Source organism: Terrapene carolina, unplaced genomic scaffold (assembly GCF_002925995.2).
Source record: "Terrapene carolina triunguis isolate 2854851 unplaced genomic scaffold, T_m_triunguis-2.0 Scaffold706, whole genome shotgun sequence".
NCBI lineage: Eukaryota > Metazoa > Chordata > Testudines > Emydidae > Terrapene > Terrapene triunguis.
The window spans coordinates 1,629,268-1,652,106 of record NW_020665057.1 but is presented as its reverse complement, the minus strand read 5'-3'; the positions used below and the strand labels follow the sequence as shown (position 1 = coordinate 1,652,106).

Below are 22,839 nucleotides of genomic sequence, written 5' to 3'. Positions count from 1 at the left end.
ATTAGCATTAGAGGCCATAGTTCCAAAACCACAAACCACAGCCTACACACGGCATCTCTGCTCAGGCCCCTGACTTCTCAAGTGAAAATGGGCAAGGCTTGAGGAGGAATTGTTTTCAGCCTCATAGCTATTTTTAATGAAAAAAAAATCACATTAATCTTGTTTTATCTGCTCTCAGATCCTATAATTGAAATGGTGAACAGAGGAAAAAAAATAAAAAGACACAAATCTTTCTAAAACTCTACAAAGGGAAGTCAAAATGGTCAATGAAGAGGAAAGATTTAATTTAATTTTGTTTTTATTATAAAAGTAAAATAAAAATAAGCATTTAAAAAGCACAAATTTCCTTTGTAAAAGGACTTGATCTAAAAAGAATATTTACAATAGTAAAGTGACAAACTTTTTAAAGCTTTGAATGATTATAGGCACCAGAGTTAAATTTAAATACATTCACTGAAATATACATGATCTTTTTTGTAGTTTTTTTAAAATTGCAATAATGACTACTTTGAGAAAACCACAATTTGTCTTTAACATCAGGGGAATCCTTTTAACAGTTGTATGAGCTCCCCTTTCCATGTAGCTGTGCTGTAAAACTGGGGAATGGGTTGCTAGAAGATGCATCCTCTGATTGCTCTGTGTGCAGTACATCTTTTATGAATGGTGAGTTGGTGTTCAACATTATCAAGAAGTAGCAACGTCCATCCCATTCAGAAAATTCTGGCAACCAGAAAAGCTCATTCAGTTACATCATCCAGTTCCATGCACTATGCAGCACTGGTTACTGGTTCTGGTAACACTATACTGCTTGTAAATGAACAAAATAAAGATACTTAAGAAACAAAGAAAGAAGCAATGTTCATGAGTCATGTTTTCAAATCTTGAACACTTCAGACAGGTATTTTCCAGTGCACTTTTGGTTGTAAGATCACTTCTGCTGGAGAGAATTATACAGGCATAATTTTAACTGTTATTTTGGTTAATTGCATGTTACTAACTGGTTACATTTTGCCTTGAACTGAGCCTTCTTGTCCATATCCCAGGGCCATTTTGCTAAGTGTTATCGATGACTTGCTGTTAAGGGACTCAGAATAAGTGAAGCTAAGTCTGCGGAAGGAGGTCTCCACGCCACTATCGCACATGCTTTCATTGTCTTGCAATTTTACATTATAAAGTTCACCTGAGAAAGAAAACAGAAAAGAATACACATTTGTTTTTCATCCTGCACTAAAAACATTATAAGCCATGCGAAATATACTCCAATAGACAAAGGCACTTGTAAAGCACAATCAAAATACTGCAATTTTTGGGTTCAGTACTGCAGTAGGAAAGTGTTGGTTGTTTTTGCTCAGGAACTGACCAAAGCCTACTTACTTTGATGCCCTTCTATCACACTATGCTGATTGAGTCTGCAGGGTTGTTTAGTGGCCAAAAATGGGTATCAATGGTGGGAGGATGGATAGGGTTAGACACCTGGTATTTAAGTGTGATGCCATGCATAATAACTAGCAGCCATATTGAGCCATAAAAGTTACTACTATCCTCACACTGGTAATGCCCATAGGAGTGTGCTCAGTACCAGGATAAAGGCATTCTGGATTTTAGAAGTATAAACTGTTGCTGAACTATAGTGTCCAGGTTGAGGTCTCTTTGCTATTAAGACAACTTTCCATGAAAGAACAAAGGATGGATTGTCAAAGTACTTAAATAATTTGCATCTAGTTAAGGTGAGTATAAAATCTGAAAAGTTCAGCGACAGCTGCCATCCGTGCAAGATCTACAAAGGAATAACTGATTGTTATGTGAGCTGTGTCTCCTCAGTTGAAGGTGCTTATGGCACAGAGACCCATCATCTTTATAAAGCTGGCAACAAAGGGCTTGATGCGATTGAAACAGATCATTCAGCACATTTTGGAATTTTTAAGAACTCTTTAAAACACATTTTCAAATCAATGAATAAGGAGTGGCTTATTATTGTGGCTAAGTGGCAAAGCTCTTTCACTGGTGGTGCTGCCAATTTAGATTTGATATTGTAATCTTCAGGAACATAGATAGAATAATACCTAGTTTTTACATAGCATATACATAGGCATGCAGTCTAAACTGAATGGCACTATAAAATTTAAACTAGCAAAGGTGATGGAAGTGAAACCTGACTGGTTTATCTTGTGTCTCAGTATATACTGTACGTGGGCTACAGAGGCAGTGTTAGTCAATGAATAAGGCACTAGTCTGGGTGTCAGAAAACTTGGGTTTTATTCCTTGTTCTGAAACTGACTCACTATGTGACCATAGAAAATTCATTTTACCTCCATGCCTCTGTTTCCCTATTGATAAGATGGGGATAAATGGCATTACCCACCTCCATACAGCATTTAAAATCTGTAGATGACAAGTGCTGTAAAATTGGCAACTATTTAAATTGTAATATCAAGCTGTATAGCCTAACTACTTTGATGAGCAGTTAATGAGGCCAAAACACTTAAGTCCAATCAAGATAATAGGAAAAACTAGTAAAAGAAAACGGAGGGGTTTTGTACAAACGCAGGGGAGGCTGGACAATGACGTGACAGAGTGGATGTTCAATCATGGGCAAATGAGATTGACTAGTCCCTTGCTGCTGGCAAGGATGAATTAATACCTATGACGTGGCAAATATCTATTTTTAGAAAATAGATTATAATAACTCTTGCCCTGAGTCATTGCTATGTGCTCAACTTCCATTCATCTCCCCTCACTATTATGCCTGGCAAGTGTAAAATGAGAAACCCTTACATATTTTAATACTTCCCAGACAGGCAACTGAATAGGGCAGTTCCGTGCAAAGGCAGCTGGATTGAAATGTATCAGAACCACATGAAACTTGCTGGAAAACACTTTTCAAAACACATTATCTATGCCTATCTATTTTACCTGTCTCTTCTTTGGTGGAGAAGGCAGATGGTGACGATGGCGGAGCCTTCACAGCATTATCCTCATTGCTAGACTGGTTTAATGGGATGGAGAGCACTTTCTGAATTATTTCAATTGCTTCTGTGTAATCCATTAGTCTCAAGGCATCGACCAACTCTTTCACTGTACCACCAGAAACCTATGACAAAAGAGAAAGGAAAATAATATACATATCACTGTGGCAGATTTGTTACAAAATAAAGGGTGGCATCATCTATCCATGCAGGAGGACAACATTATCGAAGGCAGTTGCATGTGTCACATATGACCTTGTGTTCCCTCGGTCCTTTAGAACATCTTTTAAAAAAGAGTTACCTCATAGTTATCCAGCAGAGTTTTGGCTGGGGTAGGACTCAACCTGAAGGCATTACTAAGTATTCCCAGACCCAATTTTTGTGCCAGTGTACACCAGTTTTTGTTTGGATCTGGTACTTCTAGTAACTTGTAAAGCTGCTGCTTGGAGTCTTCATTCAATTTTTTCATATCTCCTGGTGAAACAGAAATAAACCAAGTTTATTATATGAATAAACCATGCACCTATTTATGAAATCAGTGTCACATTTTTGCCCCTAAGCAGAGGCAAACCATTTAATTAAAAAGTGATTGGTAGACATGAAAGTATTTACTCAATATATTTATTCGCACTGTAGCATAACAGTGAGCATGTGGATTATGTCTTGTCGTAATTCCAAAGTCAGAAATAACATATCACTATAAAAAGAACCATATTTATTCTACTAGCAGTCGCACTTCCGATGTATGGCTTGTGACGCTGGCAGACCAGGTGCCAGCTCTTGCCAACGGTTTAGGCATCAGCTGAGCACTGGAAACCAGTCTGCTTCACCTTTGAGTTAGTATGGTTAAGACGGGTATTGCACTTATAACAATGTGCTTAGATATTATGAATTGCCTGTAAATTGCTGAATGCATTAATCTCACTTATAACATCCTTATTACATGCTACAAAGTAATATTTAATTTTTTGCTTTATGACTGTAAAAAATGTTTGCCCTGAAACTATGAACCCCGTCAGGAGGGACTGTCTTCTAACCACCAAGAAGGCCTATCAAAACTATATGGGCCATTGTGGGCCATCACAATACAAAGATTTTGTTAATTGCCCCTTCTCACCCAAGAAAAGGCTACGTACAAAAGGACTCATCCCATCAGCTTGAATTCTGGAAGAAGGAAATAAAAATAGCTGACAAGAAAATGTTTCATCTCTCTTTTGCTGTTTGGACTCTCACAGAGCTGGAGCTATGAAACAAAAGCAGAGATCCCCAGGGTCAACCTGGGTTAGCCCTGAAAGACATTCCGAGCTGACAGATCACTACAACTCCATCATCTTTTAAAACCATAGACATACACATTTGCCTTTTTTAACCTTGTAATAACTATCTCATTTCTTTTTCCTAGTTAATAAATCTTTAGTTAATTTATCCCAGGATTAGCTACAAGCATTGTCTTTGGTGAGAGATCTAAGGTACAATTTGACCTGGGTCAAAGTGACAGGTAAGTGACAGGTCTCTTGCAACTGTAAGTAACCTGAATATTTTGTGATCTTCAGTGTATAGCAACCAGCTATCACTAAGTCCAGTTTGCCTGGTAAGACTGTTATAGTGCTTCAGGAGTTTACATTTGTTACTAGGTTGGTGAAATCTAATTCTAGAACATGCAACCAGTTTGGAGTCTCTGTCCTGCTTCTTGACAGTCTGCCCTGAGGTTGGCACTCAAGGTCGTCAGCCACTCCAGATCACATGACATGGCTATTCCTGTTCTATTATTTATATTGCAAGCTGTTCCTCCTCTATGTTCTGAGCATATTGTCAGTACTCATCCATTAATAAATGGGTATTATTGGAGCTTTTCTTTTTTAAATACTCTACCTTGCATCAGTAAGTCATCAGAAGCCAACTTTGATTCATAGGGTTTGCCATTTAATATGTCAAATACCTGTAGTGTGGGAAAAGAATTAGCCATTAATATCAATATTTGCAAGAAACTTGGTCTTTATCCTGCATCTCATCATATCCAACCCTAATGTTTACACTGCTCTATATTCTCCATACTTTATGTATTAATAGATCAGCAGCCATATTTCTTTCTTGTTGTAGGGTCAGCAGAACTAAAAGTGCTGCAGAGGAGTAGTGCCTCTGCCCAAGTGGGAAATGGAGAGAGATTGCCTTCTGTTGCCCTTTAAGTAACTCCTCTGGCAAAAACCAACTGTTCCCAAGGTCCAGAGATTCTTTAAGGGACATGGAAAATCCTCCAAGCAAGGAGCACAGTAACCTGCACCCGAGAAAACTAATAATTTAAAACAAAAATTGTGCATCAAATTTTCAAACGTGGCTGCCTAAAGTTAGGCTCCTAAACCCATATTTAAGCACCTGAACAAGGTGGCTAGATTATCAGAGGTGCTGAGTATCAGAGGTCGCAGGGTCTGTCTAAATGCAATCAGGAGGTATGACTGCATTGTAGACAATCACACCCTGTGACTGTGCTGTAAGAACACCCAAAGAGAACTACAGGTGCTCATCACATCTGAAACATCAGGCCCACTCGTGCAGTTACCAAAATACAGATTTAGGGGCCTCATTTAAGGGAGCCAAGTTTGAAAATCTAGGGGTTATCTAAAGTTTTTAAATGGGATACTATAAAGTGTGAGCATGAAGAACTCATGACAAAAATACTCATGAAAGGTGCCCCATACAGATACTAGGGATGGATCCTGATGGACTGTTGCCCTGAAAAGGATTTATGATGAATTGGAATACACAATCCTTTCAGCCAAACTCTGTGTATTCTGTGTATCTGAATTGTGTATTCTGTTTTTTCATCCTGAAGTCTCAAGCATGACCTTTCAAGAGTTTGCAGTCTACTAATATTCTTACTGGCTGAAGCCCACTTAACCTAATTTGTCCTTTTCCTAACCCCTTCCAAGACAACAGAGATCGCTCCAGCCACAGTGACTGCACAGCCGCCTGCATCAGTTCAGCAGTGACAAGTTACCCAAGACTCCTCATGAAGCAATGCTCTTCAAAAAACAGAACCAAAAGCACTGCAGTGGTGGATGCATTCAGTGAGTTGTGCCAAGAGCTGTGATTTGTGAAAACAGTGCAGTTCTTTGGATTTTCATAGTGAACAAGGTCTTCAATGAATGAATGACTGCAGAAATGTGCCACTGGTTGTCAATCATGTACCTTCCTCTTCACATTAAACTAAAAGAAAGGGTTTGTGGGTTTTTTTGTGTTTGTCCAAATAACTCATAAACCACACAGATCACTTGCCTCCCAACTGGAGGCCATATCCAAAGGTGTCGTTCCAGGTACGATTCCTTCATCTTCACTGTCTTTGTCTCTCACATCTTCTAGGTCAAACAATGGCTCAAAGTTCTCAATGTGAGGATTTGCACCTGGAGAATTACAGAGCACAGTTATAACAACTAAAGGCTTTCCAAAGACTTCACTACATTGGATCATACTCAACGATGCCAGCTTATGCCGTATTTGGGAGTCCGGGGGGGGGGGGGGGGGGGGGAGGAGGGGAAAGAGGTCTCATTACACATCCTTGTACAAAAGACAATAGCATGGGTTCATTTTACTTGAACAATTTGTCTCCAGATTTTAAATAGAAAATGTGCTATTTCATATACTGTTGATGAACTGATATAAGCAAAATAAATAAATATATTTTATACAAGCATATAACACCAAAGAGCATTTTTCACCTTCAAAATATTTTTGCAAATATGAACTAAAAAAGTTAAGCCTCACAACATACCTGTGAGGTAAGAATTATCCCTGCTATACAGAGGGGAAAAATGGAGGCAGAAAGGTTAAACACTTTGTCCAAGGCCACAGAAGGAGTCATGATCACATCAGAACTGGGATAGGAACTTGGGAGTTCCTGGCTTCCAAATCATGAGCTCAGATCATGAAAAATAAATGTGTCTATGGTGAATTGTGATATGGGATGTCTCACTACAGACTATCAGACAGAAAAATCAAAGGATGGTAGGCAGTGAGTGCTATCTTGCTCTTGAATTAACAGGGAGGTTTGGATTTTTATCCCAAAAGACAGATACAGCTGTAACACTAGCCTTGCTAGAGATCTGAGGTGAGGCAGAGAGAAATAGAGAATGTCCCACTGAACATCATAGTTTAAATTGAAAGGTGCAAAAATCAAAACTGGATAAGAATCCTCATCACCGAAAGTGTGCCATTCTCCAGGCTGTTCAGAGGATAAGAGATGGTGGTGAGATTTCAGTGATCTCTCTCTTTTTCCCCCTAAAGCATTCCAGCAGCAAACTAATATAACACTGAACCATTCAGGGAAAAGTCTCTTCCGATACAGGAAGCTACAAACAAAACACAGCTCAGAACCTTATATGAGATTATTTGCTTGTGAGATTCAGCCCATTTCCCATCCCAAGTACAATCATCATCATAATTTAGCCAGCAGATAGAGGTAAAGAGCCACACAGTTAACAACTCCCTTTCTACCCCATAGAATTAGTTCCTCATATCTCTAACGCATCGGATTTCTACTGTCCAAAAGGGTGGGAGGGGTTCACTCATTAATGAGTCCCTTGTGCCCAACAGAGAAGGCTCCAAGCTTCAAATCTAAATTCTCAATTAGCAATAAGTGACATTTTCATTCAAGTAGAAATATTCTCTCCACAATACTTCCAACCCGTCATACCTGCTGCTTTGAGAAGAGCGGTCAGTTTTGTAGACCCCCTTCCAGCTGCTATGTGAAGTGGAGTTGTCCCATCGTATGTAGTACTGTCAACATCTGCATCACCCTAAAATTTTATTGAGGGAGGAAATAAAAAAGTAACGCTACCTGGGTAGAGAATACAGCTGCAGCCTCATGTCTGCATAAACACTGTAACCGTGCAAATAAGCACCTCTATCCTTATGCACATAAACCCTTTAATCATGCCCTGAACAAAAGGAGTTGGAAAAATATAATGAACAAATTACTTCTCTGTATACACAAAGAGATGGTGTTTAGGTGCTCAGATATTAGGCACAGTATATAATCCAAGAAGGATCAGATAGATATTAAAGGTTATTAAAAAGCCTAAATTTTGCAGCCAATGTGATATTGGTGATGAAGCACTGGAATGGGTTACCTAGGGAAGTGGTGGAATCTCATCCTTAGAGGTTTTTAAGGCCTGGCTTGACAAAGCCCTGGCTGGCACGATTTAGTTGGAGTTGGTCCTGCTTTCAGCAGGGGATGGGACTAGATGATCTCCTGAGGTCTCTTCCAACCCTAATCTTCTGTGATTCTATGATATTTCTATTATGGGTCCAAACCAGTGTCCACTGAAATCAACTGGAATTTTGCTCTTGAATGGAAGCAGGATATGACTGAGTATATATGTATGGGTGTACACGCACACACACAAAGTATGTTCTCTGTCTTGTTTATCTGCTTATGCCCCAACCCTACAAAGATGATGTGCTTAACTTTACACTTGTGAGTAATTCCATTAGATTCAATAGGATTATTCACAGTACACGTTAAGCATGTGCACATGTCTTTGCAGGATCAGGATCTTGGACTGTAAATTCCTCAGGCACTGCACCAAGCTCACTATCAGTGCTACACAAACAAACTATTACTGTTCATTATTACAGTGTTTGTTTGCCATTCTACCAACCAGGGTAAGCAACAAAATCATGAAGCTCTTAGGAATTTATCATAAAGCTTTCTTAAATAGCAAAGAGAAATGAACTACAAAAAACAATTATGCCCACACGGCACTCACCTCAAGGAGAAGGCAGCCTGCCAAAGAGATGTTCTCTTGTTCGACAGCCAGATGCAACGCAGTTCGCCCGGACTTTTGTTCCTGAGCATTGACGTCAGCTCCAGCAGCAATCATCTGTCTGAGACAAGGCATGCTATTTGCCATCACTGCCATGTGAATCACATTGAGACCTACAGAACAAAATACACATGAACACTGACAAATATGGAAACATTGTGGTAATAACTTTTTATAACACTGCATCTGAATACATATAAAATGAATCTATATGAAATATGTTTTGTTATTCTCTCTCTCTCCTGTGTGTGTGAGAGAGAGAAAAAGCAAGAGTGGAAAATTGTGAGCAGTGAACATAGCTATGAACAGCACTAGTATAAAGTTTATCCATCTTTGTAATATGTATTAAAAATTAGAATGTAAGAACATAAGAATGGCCATACTGGGTCAGATCAATGGTCCATCTTGCCCAGTACCCTGTCCGCCAGATTCTTCAGATGGAATGAACATAACAGGGAAATTTATCGAGTGATCCATCCCCTGTCATCCAGCTCCCGCTTCTGGCAATCAGAGGTTTAGGGACACCCATAGTATGGGGTTGTGTCCCAGACCATCTTGGCTAATAGCCATTGATGGAACTATCCTCCATGAACTTATCTAATTCTTTTTTAACCCAGTTAAACTTTTGGCCTTCACAACATCCCATGGCAAGGAGTTCCACAGGTGGACTGTGCGCTGTGTGAAGAAGTATTTCCTTTTGTTCCTTTTAAACCAGCTGCCTATTAATTTCATTGGGTGACCCCTTGTTCCTGTGATATGTAAACAACACTTTCTTATTCACTTTCTCCACACCCATCACGATTTTATAGACCTGTATCATATCCCCTCTTAGTTGTCTCTTTTCCAAGCTGAAAAGACCCAGTCTTATTAATCTCTCCTCACATGGAAGGTGTTCCATGCCCCTAATGATTTTTATTGTCCCTTTATGCACTTTTTGCAATTCTAATTTATCTTTTTAGACATGGGGTGACTAGAATTGCATGCAGTATTAAAGGCGTGGAGGTATCATGGATTTACATTGTGGCATTATGATATCTGCTGTCTTACTATCTATCCCTTTCCTAATGGTTCCTAACATTCTGTTAGCTAAGCAGATGTTTTCAGAGAACTATCCAAAACGACTCCAAGATCTCTTTCTTGAGCAGTAACAGCTAATTTAGACTTCATAATTTTGTATGTTTACTTGGGATTACGTTTTCCAATGTACATTACTTTGCATTTATCAACACCGAATTTCATCTGCCATTTAGTTGTCCAGTCACCCAGCTTTGTGAGATCCCTTTGTATCTCTTCACAGTCTGCTTTGGACTTAACTATCTTGAATAATTTTGTGTCATCAACAATCTTTGGCACATGACTGTTTACCACATTTTCCAGATCATTTATGAGTATGTTGAACAGTACTGGTTCCAGTACAGACCTTTGGGGGAGCCCACTATTTACCTCTCTCCACCAGGAAAACTGGCAGTTTATTCCTACCTGATGTTTCCTATCTTTCAACCAGTTACTGATCCATGAGGACCTTTCCTCTTATCCCATGGCTGCCTACTTTGCTCAAGAGTCTTTGGTAAGGGACTTTGTCAAAGGCTTTCTGAAAGCTCATGTACCCTATACACTCAATCACCCTTCTCCATATGTTTGGTGACCCCCTTAAAGAATTCTAATAGATTGATGTTGCATGATTTCCCTATACAAAAACCATGTTGACTCTTCTCCACGTACCATGTTCATCTATGTGTCTGATAATTCTTTTCTTTACTATAGTTACAAATAATTTGCCTGGTACTGAAGTTAGGCTTACCAGTCTGTAACTGCCAGGATTGCCTCTAGAGACTTTTTAAAAAAATCGGCATTACATTAGCTATCCTCCAGTCATCTGGTACAAAGGGTGATTTAAATGATGGGTTATATACCACAGTTAGTAGTTCTGTAATTGCATATTTGAGTTCCTTCAGAACTCTTGGGTGAATACCATCTGGTCCTGGTGATTTATTACTGTTTAATTTATCAATTTGTTCCAAAACCTCCTGTATTGACATCTCAATCTGGGGCAGTTCTTTAGATCTGTCACCTAAAAAAAGAACGGCTCAGATGTGGGAATCTCTATCACATCCTCTGCAGTGAAGACTGATGCAAAGAATTCATTTAGCTACTCTGCAATGGCCTTGTCTTCCTTGAGTGCTCTTTTAGTACCTTGATTGTCCAGTGGCCCTCCTGACTGTTTGGCAGACTTTCTGTTTCTGATGTACTTAAACAAAATTTGTGCTATAAATTTGTGTGTCTTCTGTTAGTTGCTCTTCAAATTCTTTTTTGGCTTGCCTAATTACAATTACATTTAACAATTACAATTGGCTTGCCTAATTACATTTAACTCGCCAGATTTTATGTTCCTTTATATTTTCCTCAATAGGATTTGACTTCCAATGTTCAAAAGATGCCTTTCTTTCTCCAACTGCCTCTTTTACTCTGTTGTTTAGCCGTGGTGGCATTTTTTTGGTCCACTTACTGTTTTTTTTTTTTTTAATTTGGGGTATACCTATAGTTTGAGCCTCTATTGTGATGTTTTTTAAAAGTTCCCATGCAGCTTGCAGGCATTTCACTCTTGTGACTGTTCCTTTTAATTTCTGTTTAATTGGCCTCCCCATTTTTGTGTAGTTGCCCTTTTTGAAGTTAAATGCTACTGTGGTGGGTTTCTTTGGTATTTCCCCCCTACAAGGATGTTGCATTTAACTACACTATAGTTGTCATTACGGAAAGGTTCACTTATAGTCACCTCTTGACCAGATCCTGTGCGCCACTTAGGACTAAATCAAGAATTGTCTCTCCCCACTTATGGGTTCCAAAACTAGCTGCTCCAAGAAGCAATCATTAATGGTGTTTAGAATGGTGCCACTTTTAAAAACCTTTAATAGGAATGCACATGTTAAAAATACATTTTCTGTGTATTATAAAGAACAGTGACTCTCTTTAATCCCTTCCAAAGAAAAAAGAAATAAACTAGTTAAAGCAATAAGATTCTAATATCCTAAAGATAAAATATAATGGAAATTTGAACTGATAATAAAATGATCTTTCAACCTGTGGAACTCCTTGCCTGAGGAGGTTATGAAGGCTAGGACTATAACAGGGTTTAAAAGAGAACTGGATAAATTCATGGAGATTAAGTCCATTAATGGCTATTAGCCACGATTGGTAAGGAATGGTGTCCCTAGCCTCTGTTTGTCAGGCAGGATGGCAGGAGAGAGATCACTTGATCATTACCTGTTAGGTTCACTCCCTCTGGGGCACCTGGCATTGGCCACTATCGGCAGACAGGATACTGGGCTGGATGGACCTTTGGTCTGATCCAGTATGGCTGTTCTTATGTTCTTAAAAGGCCTGGACAATAGCTTGTCTTTATAAAACCTGGACCTTAGTCTCCTGTAATATTTAATGTATCAGATATCAGACATTATGCCATAACAACTAGGGCCCCCTAAATTTCTATAGTCCAGTGCCATGTATTCCATTAATCCAGATTGTCCATAAACTCTTAGGTGTAGCAACAGTTATTCTAATGTCAGTTCATTGTCACTACTGAAGAGTACAATGAAATTTTATATCTACATCCCATCCTGAGGTTAAATGTTCCAAGTCAATATAGGGATAGTTGAAATCCCCCATTATTACTAGGTTTTCTGTTTTTGTAACCTCTCTATTCTTCCTGAGCATTTCACAATCACAGTCACCATTCTGGTCAGGTGGTTGCTAGTATATTCCTACTGCTATACTCTTATTATTCAAGCATGGGATTTCTATCCATAGACATTCTATGGTACAGTTTGATTTATTTAAGATTTTTACTATTTTTGACTATGCTTTCTTTCACATAGAGTGCCCCGGTCCCTACCAGTACAACCTACTCTGTCATTCCTATATATTTGGTACTCTGGTATTACTATGTCCCATTGATTACCACCATTCTACCAAGTTTCTGTGATGCCTATTACATAAATATCCTCATTTAATAACAGGCATTCAAGTTCACCCATCTTACTATTTAGACTTCTTGAATTTGTATAGAACAACTTATACAATTTGTTAACATTTAACTTTCTGCCTTCATGTGATGTAATTGAATGGGACTTCTTTTTGTTTGACTGTTTCTCTTCAGTTCCTACCTGTACTTCATCAACTTCTACCGTCTCCTCTTTACTAGGATACAGAGTATCCTCTTTAATAAATCCTTCCCTAAGGGATGTGTCTGTCTCAACCGTGTGCTCCTTCATACCTGTCGGCTTTCCCCCAGCCCTTAGTTTAAAAACTCCTCTATGATTTTTTAAATTTTACACGCCAGCAATCTGGTTCTGTTTTGGTTTAGGTGGAGCCCATCCTTCCTATATAGGCTCCTTCTTTCCCAAAAGGTTCTCCAGTTCCTACTAAGCCTAAATCCCTCCTCCAAACACCATCATCTCCCTGAACATTGAGACCCTGCAATTCTGTCTAACTGGCCCTGCATGTGGAACTGGAAGCATAATTAATATGCTTGTCTAAGAGATAATAGGAAAAATCGCTGTGATCCTTCCGTACCTTCCCCATTTGAATGGTTGATCATTGGAGACGTCTTCTCATGCTTGAGGAGTATATTTAAAATCTTGTCATCTCCTTCTTTGGCAGCTAGATGCAAGATAGAATTGCCATGTCGATCCAGAAGGCTGACATCAGCTCCAGCCCTTAGCAAGTCCTCTACCACATCTGCCTGCTTTGTGATAACTGCCAAGTGCAATGGTGCCTAGAAAAGGGAGGGAGAAGTAACCACAAGAAAGTGAGCAACATATATGTCATTTTCATAGAAGCCTCTTAAAAATTACTCACAGTGATCCATAATTTTAATGTTTTATTCTTACACAAAAAGCTACTACGATAATTGAAATGCTAGATGCAAACTAGTATATATTTCCTTCCACTGAACTGTGAACATGATTCATACTTGTACTTAAAGGACATAAAATCCCCATAGCCCACTATGAGCATTCAGATTAAGTGCCTGATCATTCATTTCTCAGGCTCTCAAAACTCCCAGTGAAGTCAATGGGAGCTTTGTGTGTGCAAGGACTGGGTTCTAAGAGTCCACTTCCTATTGTCCAGACCAAGTAGTCGAGCTTTTAGGGAGTTGCACAGGGTGGAGGACTGAGGAAGTGAAAGGATCCATGTGGAAGTGGATTCTCTGGCCTAAAACCAATCCCTGTGCTTGCCTGGACCCAAAAAGACCTGAGTTCTGTGTCACACAGGGAGTATAAACCCAAATCCAGCCTTCCCATCTGTAGCTGAACCACTCTGCTGATTCCATTCCTAGGAAAAACTCCATGGTGATGTCCCCTAAATCCTTTAAAATGACTAGGCATATTAAATGTAAATCTGCTGTTTTCTTTTTAAAAACTGACAAAGCACAGAAGAATGTTGCATTTACATAATGTCTGTCTAGGTAGGTGATGTAATTTGCACGTTCTCCATTAGTATGACAATGCTACCAGCTGCAACCCCAACATTAGACTTCAAGGCTTTTACTGCCTCTAACTAAGATTTGTGTTCATACTTCAACAGGAGGGACTGTATACTGCAGCAGTGACATTCTGGTGGGTAAACAGCATCATGCTGAACCTTTTTTAACAGATATTATTGTATTTGTACAGTGAGTCTTCTTACTGTGAGGGAAATCAGATTCTTAGCCTTTAAAAAATATAAAATATAATATCATATAATACAAAAGCAAAATCAAGACCAAATCCAACTTCATATTCTGATTACTATATTAAGGAATATACTCAGCTATGCATAAAAAATGATTAATTCCATCCCAAGAGTCTAGTGATAATGTAAACTACAGGGGTGAGGCTACAGTTGTTTGTGAATGTCACCAGAATCATCAGTACAGAAACACCGTCTGGAGTTGTTAGTTATTTCTGGAGCACATGTATAAATCCATTTCTAATATATTTGTATTGTCATGAAGTCCCAGCCCATACTGTAGATTTAAAGTATTTCACCCTCTCCAGCTTTTGGTTTACAAAATACCCACTCTAAGGAGACTTTGAAGGTTTAAATAGGGATTGTTGTAGATGCTAAGAACCTGATACCTACTACTGCCTTGTTCCTTGTATAGCCATTCTACCTGTAGAAAGGGAGTGGGTGTAAAACACTATCAAGCCAGAATTCTCCACTCATTTACACCAATGTTAGACTCACTTTACACCAGTGAAAATAACTACAAAAGGCACAAGACAGTGAAAAATCAAGCCCTTTGGGCTTATCTAAATAGGGAAAAATCAGACCTGAAACGCTTTACTGGTGCAGCTCTGAGCGGAGTTAGATAAAACAGTAACATTGCCTGAGCCTTGTCTGCTTTTCTTTCTTGCTACCATTGGTGCACCTCTACCAGGGGAGTATTATGTGTTTTTCCTAGCAGGCATAGACCTTTTGTGTTTATAGTAGGGGATATGGAAACATACCCTTTATAGGAGGATTTCCACAGTTCTTTCTAGAACATGTCTGGGCTGGGGATGTGAAAGTTTCAGGCTCATGCTTCCAGGACCTAACAATTCTTCTCTAAATGAAGAGAGTATGGGGTTAAGCATCTCTCTTTTTGCACATGTGAACCAGGAAAGGAAAGGGGAATCTCTGAGCTTTATTTCTGGGTGCTGATATTGACTTGAAGTGGCTACTTTAAAGTGCATTATTTGTTACACATGCCCCCTTCTGCCTATACGTGACCCAGCAACTGATCCGCCAGCCTGAAGGAGCATGGCATTTGAAAGCTCAAAACATGTTGACAAGGTTGGCACACCACGATTGATACCACTAGTTTAGTAACAGAGAAGCTTGGTAAAAAGAGACTGAACAGAAAACACGATAAATGGCATAAAACATGGGTTCTGTTCTACAATAAACACATATTCCGTAACAATGCTTGAAGTTACACATATGCACCAATAAGAGTATGCACGCTCTATTACCACCTTTCAGTCCGTCATTGTGTCCCACCGTCTATGAATTTCTGAACTGTTTGCATTATAGTTTTACTTGGGTTTTGTGTGATAGATAAAAGGAAAAAATAAGTTGCAGAAAATTTCTGTTACCAGTTGAATGATTAACATCACTTATCACTGCATTCTGGCATACCTGATAAAGGTCATTTCTCATATTGATGATGTCATCAGAATTAAAATCCAGCACCACTTCTAAGAGGTTTCTCACCAGCTCAGAATGAAGGTGGATAATTGCTAAGTGAAGGACACTGAAATGAAACCAAACAAAACCAAGTTCACTTTAATTGCAGAAATCAAACAATTTTTAATAAGGTTCTGATCCAATTCCCATTGACAACAACAGGTGTTTTTCCATTTATTGTCCTGACAGCTCAATTGGGCTCTAAGGTCCAGATCCTCAAAGGTATTTAGGTACCTAATTCCCATTGATTTCAGTAGAAATGAGGTTTCACATCTGAAATCCAAGGCTTAAATACCTGTCTTAGTGCACAAAATAGAGTGGTATTTAAAAGACAGTGTATTGTATAAAGAAGATTATTCCCTCCCTCTTTAAACTTTTCAATCAATAACCTAGTTGTTAATTTTAATTCAAAATTAGCACAGAACCAGTGTGGGGAATGTGAAGGCATGAGTGTAAATGTGACTCCTACTCCAAATCTAGTATTATTTATAGCAAGCTTTGGATCATAGAGACACTGATTTACAGTGTGTTAAAAAGCCTGGAATATTTGAGAACAGTGGTGGGCAACCTGCGGCTCACGGGCAACCTGCGGCTCACGGGCCGGAGGTTGCCCACCACTGTTTTAGAAGCATAAAGCACATGAAAAGTTTCACACTTTCAGAACTTGCATACAGAATTTCCACAGGATTCTGTGTAACTAAAGCAGATTTTCCCATGGGGATTTCCCCAACTTTGTCATTTTTTCTTGTCTTCATTTTCATAAAGAAGGTGACTAAGGACCCCCCAGACCCAAAGTTAGCTGGAGATGTCACGCCCAAGGGAAAAACCCTTTAATATGTAAGTGACCACCCAAGACAAGACCACTCAGTCTATTATAACTCCATTTTCTACTCTCTTCCCAAGTCCCAGCTCTCTCAACATTGTAACAGCATCAAAGAAGTAAAATCCTATCACCCAAACTGTAAAATACCTTAAACAGCCCCTCCGTTCATTTCCAGATTCAGTTCAAAACTGTCCTCCTTGTTTTGAAACACTGCCTGGACTTGCTCTGGTCTAATTTCTGAACCTCTCTTCTGTGGCTGACTCTCAGGTTTTACTGTGTCTCTTGCAATATATAATATTTCTTAAGTCCCCAGCTCCTGAAGTCATTCTAATAAGGGCAAATCTGAGCTTTAATTAAAAACAAAGTTTCTCGCCCTCATGGTTGTGGAGGAAAGTTTGAAACAGTGACTGTAGTGCACCCAAAAAGTTCAGAAATCAGAAGGTAAATACCCCCTCCCCAGATGTACTATTTAAAGCCAATCTCATGATTGGGGGGGGGGCTGGCTCATTAATTTAGAACATTTGGGGTTGGCAATACTGTGCTACTTCTTCCCTTTCTTTCTCCACTTGTCTAGCACTGGCCTCCTCTGACAGTCTCGCCACTCCTATACAAGAGCGGCCTCTTCCCAAATGGAACAGACTTCTTATAACACTGACAGTCTGCCTATATTCAGGTCTCAAACATACTGCTTCTCCTTTGCCCTTCATTCCTTATTTCTCTTTCCTTCTCCTAATATTATTATTCTACCCTGTAACTGTAATTAGCTCTGTAAAGAATTGTTGAATATATATTCCGTGAAAAATCCACTAATTCATTGAATGGTCTAATAAGGTGGGCAGCTTTAATAATGTATCTTTTGGCACTACAGTGCGAGGCACAAGGTCACAAGGCCACCAGATATCCAGGGAATTGTGGGTATTCAGTACAATTGTCTTTCTTGAAGTGTGTTACTGAATTTATTAAAGGAGTTTTTATTTTTATCTCAGAATTCAAATTCAAAATATTTAAAAAAATTTAGGGTCATTTAAAGATACTTTCATCAGTTACATATTTTTATTAAAGGCAATCAGATTTGTTATCAGATTTTAGTAGAAAGACGATGGGCATTGATCCTAGAGTCTGTAGTTCTGTGCTGTAAAACAACTCTTGCAAGAAAGCTGGCAGCCACAATCAAGAGTTTGCTATTTTATTTGATATTTCTGAAGTGTGTATATGAACTGAGCACTCAGGAAAGGAACTAGGTCTCAAGATCCCGGAGACTGAAATCTACTATTTATCCCCATGACAGCTACAGCATGGGGGCAGCAGTGTAAGCTCCCACGTCATGGGTCACAATCTTGATCCAGAAGGACTGCCTCTAGGTAGTTTATTTTCCATGGATAATTCAGTTCTTTGCCTTTGCTGAAACTGTCAATAAGTTAACTGGGAACTGGACTGAGACTAACAACTCATTTCACCCAGAAAATTTATCACCAAAAGTTCTAACAATTTTATTGCTGGTTCCTGCTCATTCTTATTCCTGTTGTCTTCAAAACAGACATTGGATTGCCCAAAATTGGGCAAGCAAAGTGCTTTAAAATAACCACTGTCTCTAATAATAAATTAGGTATCATTTTGAAACACTTAATGTTCCTTGCTTTTTCAGTAATCTGAAATCCATTTTCACAGAAACTGGAACAAAAACAGCAGCCTCCCACTAGGTTATCAAAACACTTGATAGTATGTATTTGTCAAGTGTAATTTCTCATGTGGCAGCTACAGACTGTTAGCTCTGAACAGCTTCTACAGTATGTTATGCTTCAATTTAGAGGAAATCACCAGCCCAAGCCCTTCATGCCATTTAAAATACAGTCATCCTTTGAAAAGTTGCAGTGGAAACATGGTAATTTCTTATTCAGTAGATTTGCTCTTGGCCTGTATTCAGAGTTGCATCTACTGAATTTAGTTTTGAAAAAGTAGGTTTCTCACTACATTTTATTCCTTTTAGCACTGCGGAGTCAATGCAACTGAGGAGGAGTGAATTGGATTCTACTTTGGCTCACACATGATCAAACAGGATTGCTAAATAAGTTCTGACTACAGAGCCAGATTCTGTTGCCACTTACATCTGTGCAACCGCTGAAGGCAATGGGACTGTACGGGTATAAGCGAGGGCAAAATTTAGGTCTACAGAATTTTTACTACTGGTGATCAGGGGAATAAACTGAGAACATTGTGTGTGGTCTCACTGAGAGACAATCAGCATGGAACCCCATGATATTATTTCTACAAAGTCACTTTTCATTGAACAACAAACTGCACTTTAAGCTCCACTTTAGTATATGGGATTAAATGGAGTGCAGGGTGTTGTGTGGGCCCTCTGCACTGAGCTGGATTTCACCCTCAGTGCCCACAGTGAAGGGTCATGCATAATAAGAATAGTCCTTTGTGCCTTAGTGATTTAAAGCCAAGAATCTCAAGGTGCTTTACAAACACGAATTAACTGGATTGGTAATAATAAATACTGTGCTACATGAATTTATTGTAATGAATGACATCCTTGGAGATGTAATGAGGGAAGACTCTAAAAGTTGAGGCGATGGGCAGGTAGGGATGTGATGGTGAAAAATATTTATCTGATTAGTAAACTCCTACCGCAATGATCCATGACTGCCCCCAAGAGCTGATGACAAGAATGAGCTGATCACACTCCTGTGGAATAAGGGACAAATGTTCAACTCAATAAATCCAGGCCTCACCCAGTAGTGACTTACTTGTCACCATTTTCATCCTGGACGGCAGTAAGATGTCGCTGAACAGCTAGTAGCATCTTCACATCACCAGTTACAGCATAGTCAAAAAGAGCATTGGCATGACGTTTAGCAAGCTGCATTGCCTTCTCCAGGAACAGATCATCTGCAACACAAATCATTGCGTTCATCAGAGTTACAAATTATCTCAATGCAATGTCCAGATATAACACAACAGGTGTGGGGCTTGTAACAGGCTGGCAGTGTTTTCCTGAAGCACTTCACACCATTCAGCAGGTGTTGATTCTGCCTGGGGAATGTTAAGCGCATACTGTTAAGTACATTCTGCTGACTCACAGAGGCTCCTACAGCTAATTACCACATATAGATGTAAAGATGGAGGTAGTGGCTCTCTAGAAAGATGACCTAGTGTATGGGCTGAATCCTAGGAGCAACCACATCTGGGGAGAAGACTTGAGCTGCACTCTGTAAAGGGGGTAAATTTGAACTATGCATACTAGTGGATTATATTTGAGAGCAGTTTGGGAAGAGAGCCTGCTCACAGAACTTTGAAATACTTCATGTTTCTGTGGTTCATTCTCAGCATCTCAAATTGCTCTACAAACATTAATAAATGTAGCCTCACGACACATCACCTTCGTAGTTTAAATGAGGAAACTGAGGCAAAGGAAGGTTAACTGAGGTCAAAGGTCACACAGAAAATCTGTGGTAGAGCCAAGAATCAAGCTCATGTCTCAACGGCCAGTCCTGTACCTTAACCGCAAGATTATACCATCTTTCCTCCTCTCATAAATACATCAAAGAGAATTTTTAAATTAAACAACATCTTCAGATTAGTGTCAAAGCAACATAACCACAGCAATTTCAATTACCCAATACACTACAGGGAAAAAAAAGGAAAGAAAGATTTGCGTATGTCATCAGTGGAACCAAGTCACAAACTGCTGACCGAATAAAATCCACAGCTCCAATTCAATGGGAATATGGGGAAGAGGGTGAGGTGAGACGAACTTTCAAACCACATTTACCATTCTGGAGAGGACTGTCAATTGTACCAGACAGTCTACATTCCTAACCGTTCCGAAGTGAGACTTCATGGGTCCTTGTAATATATTAGTATGAGCAAGCAAGGAAAACAGTAGTTGCCAGCTAAAACACACACGTGTACATTGAGGAAAGGAATTCAGGACCTTTTGCTATGTAAAAAATAACACTGTAATGCTTGGGATAAAAGGGACTCTTCAACTGTGGTCAGTATTAATGCCTGTGTTCTTTTTGTAGGTCATGCTCTAGGGCAGGGGTTGGCAACGTTCGGCACGCGGCTTGCCAGGGTAAGCACCCTGGTGGGCCGGGCCAGTTTATTTACCTGCTGACGCGGCAGGTTCGGCCGATCGCGGCCCCCACTTGCCGCGGTTCGCCGTCCTGGGCCAATGGGGGCGGTGGGAAGTGGCGCGGGCCGAGGGATGTGCTGGCCGCGGCTTCCCGCCGCCCCCATTGGCCCGGGACGGCGAACCGCGGCCAGTGGGGGCCACGATCGGCCAAACCTGCCGCGTCAGCAGGTAAATAAACTGGCCCGGCCCACCAGGGTGCTTACCCTGGCGAGCCACGTGACAAATGTTGCCGACCCCTGCTCTAGGGGTTACATAATTATAAAATCTGTCTGGGGATTGGTCCTGCTTTGAGCAGGGGGTTGGACTAGATTACCTCCTGAGGTCCCTTCCAACCCTGATATTCTATGATTCTATGATACCCGAGTCAGGCTGACATTCCAACTAGCTGAGGACAGTGGGTCCTGTAGACACATCATTAGCCCGACAATTATAACTTATTACTACCTCTCAGCACTAAATAACAGATTTAGTGTCTAATGCTAATGCAATCAACACACAACATGTGTGTCAAGATAGGACACCACAAGCAACATGGTCTCTTTCTCATCAAACTCTGTTCCCGATTTTTGTATAAGCAGGACACTAAACCTCATTGGTTTGTCATAATGAGCTCTGGGAAAAGGCCTACTACATTGTCACTGGAATAAGAGAAGATACATTTCCTTTAAACCCAGTTGTCAAAACTGTGCAGATTACATTCAATGGGTGCACTTCACAGACCCAATTCTTCTGCATATATTCTTCACACAAATTGGAGTCCCTGTTTCTCTCCTTTTTATTTTTGTATAATTGATAAAGAAATAATCATCAGCTTCCTGATGTGCTGTCTATTACTCAACCATTAGATTCAACAATCCAAGCTCTTCCTTTCATTGGAAACAGACAGACAACATCACGCCCTCACACAAGTGCACACCCATCAATTACTAGTTTTGTTTCCTGAACTAACCCAGGAGTTGACTCTCAGAGCCAGCAAGCAGCAATTTCTCTCAAGGGAACCACACGATCTCTCAAGTGCCAAGAAGCCACCTACGGAAGGCTTCAATACTGAAACCCTATTACTGTGTGAACTTGTTTTCCCAATCCAATGTCTAATTGTTATAGTAAATGACACATAATGAAACCAGCACACAACACAATATATCCCTTTCTCCATTCCAGAAAGGAGGAGCATTCTGCATGAAAGAGCTACATAACACATTATACATGGGACAGGGAAAGCAAGTTCCTTATCTGTCATTTCTATTATAACAACCAACCAACAGCATGTCTCCAGTGAATGATCTAAGACACATATGGCCTGGTTTTCATAGATGTTGACTTTGATGGGAGTTATGGGCACTCAAGACGTCTGAAAATCTGGCTATCTAACCCTCAAAATATGGACTGATCAGACTGTCAGCAAAAGGAAGCTTGACAAGGCAAAGGTGTACATTTGTAATCTCCAGAGGACTATCCTACTACAAAAAGACTTCCTTCAACCATTCCTTCTTTCTTTTCTGTTTGTTTTTTTTTTGTATAAAGACTTGGCTGTGAAGCAGTGCTGATATGATTGTTTAATTTATTCTTTATTTGGCAATGGATGCAGTTTATATTAAATTAAACATTTAATAAAATGCTCCGCATGCAATTTAGAAATAGATTTGCATGGAACAATGATGCAACAGTTACATACATGGAAATAACACCTTTCCACACGTACAATGAAGCCTGTTAAATATCAAGGACCAAACCTTTTGCTGATTTACAAACTGTGTAATTCTACGGACTTCAATGGGATCACAGAGTCATTGGGAGGCAGTGCAGAGACACAAGAGCTGATAGATAGCACTGGCATACATGGATCTTGGAAGATCCCAGGTTTAGGAGACTCATGTCCTGCCA

General features: G+C 39.7%; 1 protein-coding gene across 2 annotated transcripts in view; it reads right to left on the bottom strand.

The window, feature by feature from the left end:
• Positions 1 to 335: 335 nt before the first annotated feature.
• Positions 336 to 22,839, bottom strand: part of NFKB1 (nuclear factor kappa B subunit 1) — a 79,971-nt gene continuing 57,467 nt past the window's right edge. For both annotated transcript variants that reach the window (XM_024211736.1, XM_024211737.1), the window contains exons 15-24: positions 19,568 to 19,709; positions 15,944 to 16,058; positions 13,355 to 13,556; positions 8,729 to 8,898; positions 7,654 to 7,756; positions 6,240 to 6,364; positions 4,839 to 4,905; positions 3,268 to 3,440; positions 2,914 to 3,091; positions 336 to 1,180 (exon numbers count right to left, since the gene is read on the bottom strand). In XM_024211736.1, coding sequence (XP_024067504.1) covers positions 1,002 to 1,180; positions 2,914 to 3,091; positions 3,268 to 3,440; positions 4,839 to 4,905; positions 6,240 to 6,364; positions 7,654 to 7,756; positions 8,729 to 8,898; positions 13,355 to 13,556; positions 15,944 to 16,058; positions 19,568 to 19,709 — 1,454 coding nt within the window. In that variant the 3' untranslated portion in view covers positions 336 to 1,001. The remainder of the gene's footprint in view (positions 1,181 to 2,913; positions 3,092 to 3,267; positions 3,441 to 4,838; positions 4,906 to 6,239; positions 6,365 to 7,653; positions 7,757 to 8,728; positions 8,899 to 13,354; positions 13,557 to 15,943; positions 16,059 to 19,567; positions 19,710 to 22,839) is intronic.